Here is a 4,719-nt window from a genome sequence, read left to right as displayed (position 1 = left end):
TATACAGTTTAATTCCTCTATCTACACTTATTTACATGGTTAAAATAACATTGGAAAAAGTCTTTTGAAAATTTGAGGTCATAGATTTCAAGGCACCATTGATAGTGTCCACAGTTGCGCAAAAAAGTTCGTTTGTAAAAAAAAGGGCGGGGGTCCTTTGAAATGCAATAACTTACATGCAAAAAAAGCTTTACACATGAATTTTTTTTCCGTTTTCCAAACTTCCCCATATGAATTCCTTTCTTTATGATTTTCTAAAACAGCAAAACACAGTAGTCCCAAAAAAGAGCAAGAAAGAGATCAGCTCATCTAATAGAGCGTCCCGGAGGCTAGCGCCAGCGGGTGCTGTAAAGAGCCGGGCGGCGGCAGGTGGGAATTGATTGAGGTGGCTGCGCTTGGGTACCAGGAAGCTGAGTTCTCCAGGTAGCTGGATGCAGGGGACTGGTTGGAGGTCGGAGGGTGGGCATGAGGGTGGTGGCTGAGAGACCGGGACGAACCCTGGGGCTCCCACACCGCTGGAGACTGCGGCGAGTTACACGCCATAGGGTCGCTGGAGCTGGGACTGTGCTCCGGGGGCATCTCCCCGTTTTTCATGATCTTCTTGATCTTGGATCTTTTGTTCTGAAACCAGATTTTCACCTGGGTGGGGGAACAAAGGCACACGTTACCGGGACACTCAGAGGTCGCCCGCGCCTTCCCCGGGGCGGCGACTGGAGGCATCTTCGGGGCCCTAGGCAACCTGGCCCTGGCGTCTCCTAGCGGCTTGCCGCCTATGGCCAAGGGGCTGGGCCTGAGGCAAAGCATGGAGCGCGGGCCCCTGAGGGCACCCTGGCCGGCTGGACCCGCACCGACGACGGCAAGGGAAGGACCCCCTAGGCTTTTGTCTTTTGTTTGGACTAGGAGAGGAGAATGCGTGCGCCCGAGGTTCGCAGCGGCGTGCGCGCACTTGTAGGCCTGCGCGAGGCGCACGGGTTGCCGCGCCGCGAAGGTTTCACGAACAATGGCCTAAGCCCGGCGGGGAAGGGGCATGGGCCCGGCTTAACGCGCGCTTATGTTGAGGAAAAGGAGCGATTTCCCAACCTTCGGCACAACTCCCTCTCTCCACAGCTCGGTGAAGCTAGAATCCGCCTGCAGCTCTGGGAGGCGACTTGAACATTCTTTATGCTTCTATAGGCCCAAGCCGGTTGGAATGGGAGTGAAGGGAAGGGGACGTTCCAGGAATATTTCCTCGTACAACAGCGCCCCCCACCTCGCGACCCTCGGGTTGCTACGGCCTAAAGCTCTGGCAGGAACAGGGCAAGACTTAAGTTTCTCCCACCCGAGGCGATGTTCTTGGTCTTTGCTCGGCTTGAGATCACCGCAAGGCCCCAGTCCCTGCTCAACCTGGGAAGGCTTCAAATCGTGAAGAAAATCAGTTTCTCAAGGCTGCAAGACCATCCTAGAAATAACCCTCCCTTATTTGCTAACTAGGAAATTAACCCCCACTTCTGGAGGCCTGATGCCTGGGGGGTATCTCGGGATAAACGACGAATCCCGTCCCCATCGTTACATGTTGGCAACAGCCAACCTGACTCATGGAGGGAAGGGTGCCGGGGTTGGTGTCTTGCAGAGGTTCTCGCGAGTACCATCGAATCGGCTCCAGCCGGTCAGGACCGAACCCTGCGGCCCAGGCAGGCCTGCAGGCGAGGCGACCGCGGCGGGATTTACCTGTGTTTGCGTCAGTCCCAGCGAGGCAGCCAGCTCCGCGCGTTCTGGCAGGGCGAGGTACTGAGTCTTCTGAAACCTTCTCTGTAACGCGGCCAGCTGAAAGCTGGAATAAATAGTCCTGGGTTTACGAACTTTCTTTGGTTTGCCATTCACCATCCTCACCTCGGGTTCGGCCACTTCTTTCTCTAAATAATCAAAACAGACTAGGTTAGCACTTTGGGGCAGACAATAGCCCTTTCGCAGAAGGGCCTCATATACAGTCCTTGAATTTTTTTTTTTTTTTTTTTTTATCAAGTAGTCTTTACTCTCGTCCTTTTTATCACAACCTCCCCGTCCCCCATGCTGTGTGACTCGAACCCAGAGACTCTCATGCTAGGCAAGCATTATACCAAGGAGCCACATCCCCAACCCACCACCTTTGCTTTCCAAAACCCAGAGAAATATGGCCTTCCCTTGAATCATGGAAGACCCGGGCAGTCTCTAATTCCTACTCTGCTCACTCAGGTTTTTACAATGCGCTTCTTCTTGGCGTTCGGAATTCTGCCCTTTCAGAGATTCCTGCTTCTCCTGGTTTTGTATTTATGCTCATCCTGTGCTCCCCGAGTTTCTGGGACGAAAATTGACAATCCCTCCTGGGCCTTAAAGCCGGGAGGCCTTGGGCCGTGACCCGGCTTCTGTCGGCGTCTGTTGGGGCGCCCGCAGAGGCCAGACGCTTGGGCAGGGGAGGACGCTAACCAAGGTCTCCAAAGTTCAAAGACCCACAAGCAAACTATGCTCCTTCACTTCAGCTGCAAGCGGTCGGGGCCGCCGCAGACAGAGGGCCGATTATGCAGCCCCCATAATCTCACTGCAGATCTGCGAAGGCACAGATGTGTCTGGTTTCTTTTACAAATAGACTTAATATGTTCTTGGCCAAAAAAAAAAAAAAAAAAATCCTCCACTTGTGCCCGAAATACATCGACCGTGAAAGGAACAATCTCCTTAAAGTTTAGCAAGAGTCATAGTGAAAAGAAATCAGTGGTGGAATATTTTCGCAGCAAAGAGGAGGCAGGTTAGAATGAATTTCTCATGTCATGAATGTAGATCCAGGTGTGTGTATGAAAGACTTGCCCAACACATGTTTTACAAACATTCCCTGAAGCCTCTAGCTCCTTTCCCCAAAGTACTACCTATCTGAAACCGGTGGATAACCTCTTCAGGGGTGTGTGTGTGTGTGTGTGTGTGTGTGTGTGTGTCTTGGGAGAGGAAGGGTGGAGGACGAGGGCTGTGGTCTCCATTCTACCAGAGTATGGGATATTAATATTAGCAAGATTATTAATGTGCTGGTGGGGAGAGATCAAACTCGACCAGTAAAATCTATCCACAGAGATCTAATACCCCTCTTAATGCCGGAGCTCACAAACCCTCTTGAACTCTCCAAGTAAGTTTCAAGGTGGACAAAACAGGAGGAGGTGGCAAATTTTAGGCTCAGGAAGAGTGAGAGAGCAAGAGGGAGGGAGAGAGAGTGCGCCAGCAATCCCTCCAACAACGTGACCTCTCAGCAACCCTCCTCCACCTTTAAAAGGCTTTTTGTTTTTGGAAATGCCATGGATAAGCCGCAAAGCTTTTGCCTCGCTCCTCTCTGGCGCGCCACAGCTCCCCAACCCCCCACCTCAATATCGCGCTCTCCGGGCACCCGCACCACGCTGGCTCCTGGCGGTTCCCAGACTAATCCCGACAGAGTTTTTGACGCAGCCTTCCATTCCTACTTGCACCAACCCAGCACACTGACCAAGAATTCCAACAACTAACCTTCCCTTTTTATTACGCAAACGCCACTGGGGCTGCTTGATTGTTTCTTCTCTCCACCCCTACTCTCTTTTCAGCCTAGCTGGCTTCTGACCAGACGAGTTGGGAATACAGCGACTGAGGGATTCCAGAAGGTGCCGGGAGGGAATAGATGCTAGTCTGAACCTCCACAGGGTTCTTCCACTAAGGGGGAAACTTCAATGCCTAAAAGTGCTGGCCCCAGAACCTCTCTTGTTTGCAAAGTCCGGGTCCCCACTCCCTTCTGCCGGTTGCCTTTCATTGCAGTGGACTTGTGGCCCCCCAATTTACCACTCTATCTCTCATCCCCCGAGTCCTGGTCCCCGGTTTCTGCGCCCCGCCCCATACCTGGCTGGCTGGTGGCGCTCGGGACCCGGTTGTAGGCGCCGCTGTACTGGTGGTAGGGACTGGCGTAGCTGTAGTCGGCGTAAGCTTTGGCGGGATAGTTCCCGGTGGAGCCGTTCACGCCGTGGTATTGATACTGGTAGGGGTTGAGCGCTTTGCCATAGGAAGCTGAGGTAGGAGAGCAGTAGCCATGCGGGGCTCCCCCCGTCGGACTGTAGTAGTCGGAATCTGTGGCCGACGACTCGGGCAAAGTTGGCGATTCCTGAGACGGATGGTGCATGGCTGCAGACGTCTGGAACGGAGCTTGGAAGTCGCCGGATCGGATGCTTGGGACCCTTCTGTCAAACACTCCTGTCATCGCTCGCAGGCGGCGGCGGCTATCCTTGCTGCTGTGGCGGCGACTGCTGCCCGAGTTGGTTGTGGGGCTGCTGTGGTCTAAGCAGACATGGCTGTGGGAGCGAGGGAGGAGGAGGAAGAGGAGGAGGAGAGTAGGAGGAGGCGGTGGCGGCGGCGACGAGGAGGAGGCTGGGAGTCGTGGAGGCTCTGTCTCCGGCAAGCTGACTGCTGGCTGAGGCGCAGCACTGCCTTGGTTAAATCCTTAATTGCGCGCTTACGCACAGCGGGGTGGATCAGGTTCCATTGGCCAGGGCCACGGGAGCAGCAGCAACACCCTAACTCGTCCAACTAGTTTTAGCACAACAAAGCATTGCTTAAAAAGAGAAAGGGGGGGGGGTGAAGGGAAGTGCGCGCACGCGCGCGTGTGCACGCGTATGTGTGTTGTTGCTGGTTGGGGGAGGGGGGTCCCCGTCAATCTGTTTTTAGTGAATACCAAAGACAAGGCAGAAGCCCAACACCCAGCTC

At 54.1% G+C, this 4,719-nt stretch overlaps 1 protein-coding gene across 1 annotated transcript; it reads right to left on the bottom strand.

Moving 5' to 3' along the window:
- Dlx5 (distal-less homeobox 5) lies at window positions 1–4,410 on the bottom strand. Its single transcript, XM_047562394.1, has 3 exons — window positions 3,862–4,410; window positions 1,708–1,892; window positions 1–639 (listed from the first exon to the last, which is right to left on the bottom strand). Exons 1-3 carry the CDS (start codon window positions 4,214–4,216, stop codon window positions 310–312), a joined length of 870 nt encoding a protein of 289 aa, XP_047418350.1. The 5' UTR covers window positions 4,217–4,410; the 3' UTR covers window positions 1–309.
- Window positions 4,411–4,719: the final 309 nt, after the last annotated feature.

The sequence above is a fragment of the Sciurus carolinensis genome, chromosome 8 (genome assembly GCF_902686445.1).
Source record: "Sciurus carolinensis chromosome 8, mSciCar1.2, whole genome shotgun sequence".
Taxonomy (NCBI): domain Eukaryota; kingdom Metazoa; phylum Chordata; class Mammalia; order Rodentia; family Sciuridae; genus Sciurus; species Sciurus carolinensis.
Note: the sequence above shows the minus strand (reverse complement) of the source record. Positions and strands in the feature narration are given on the sequence as shown.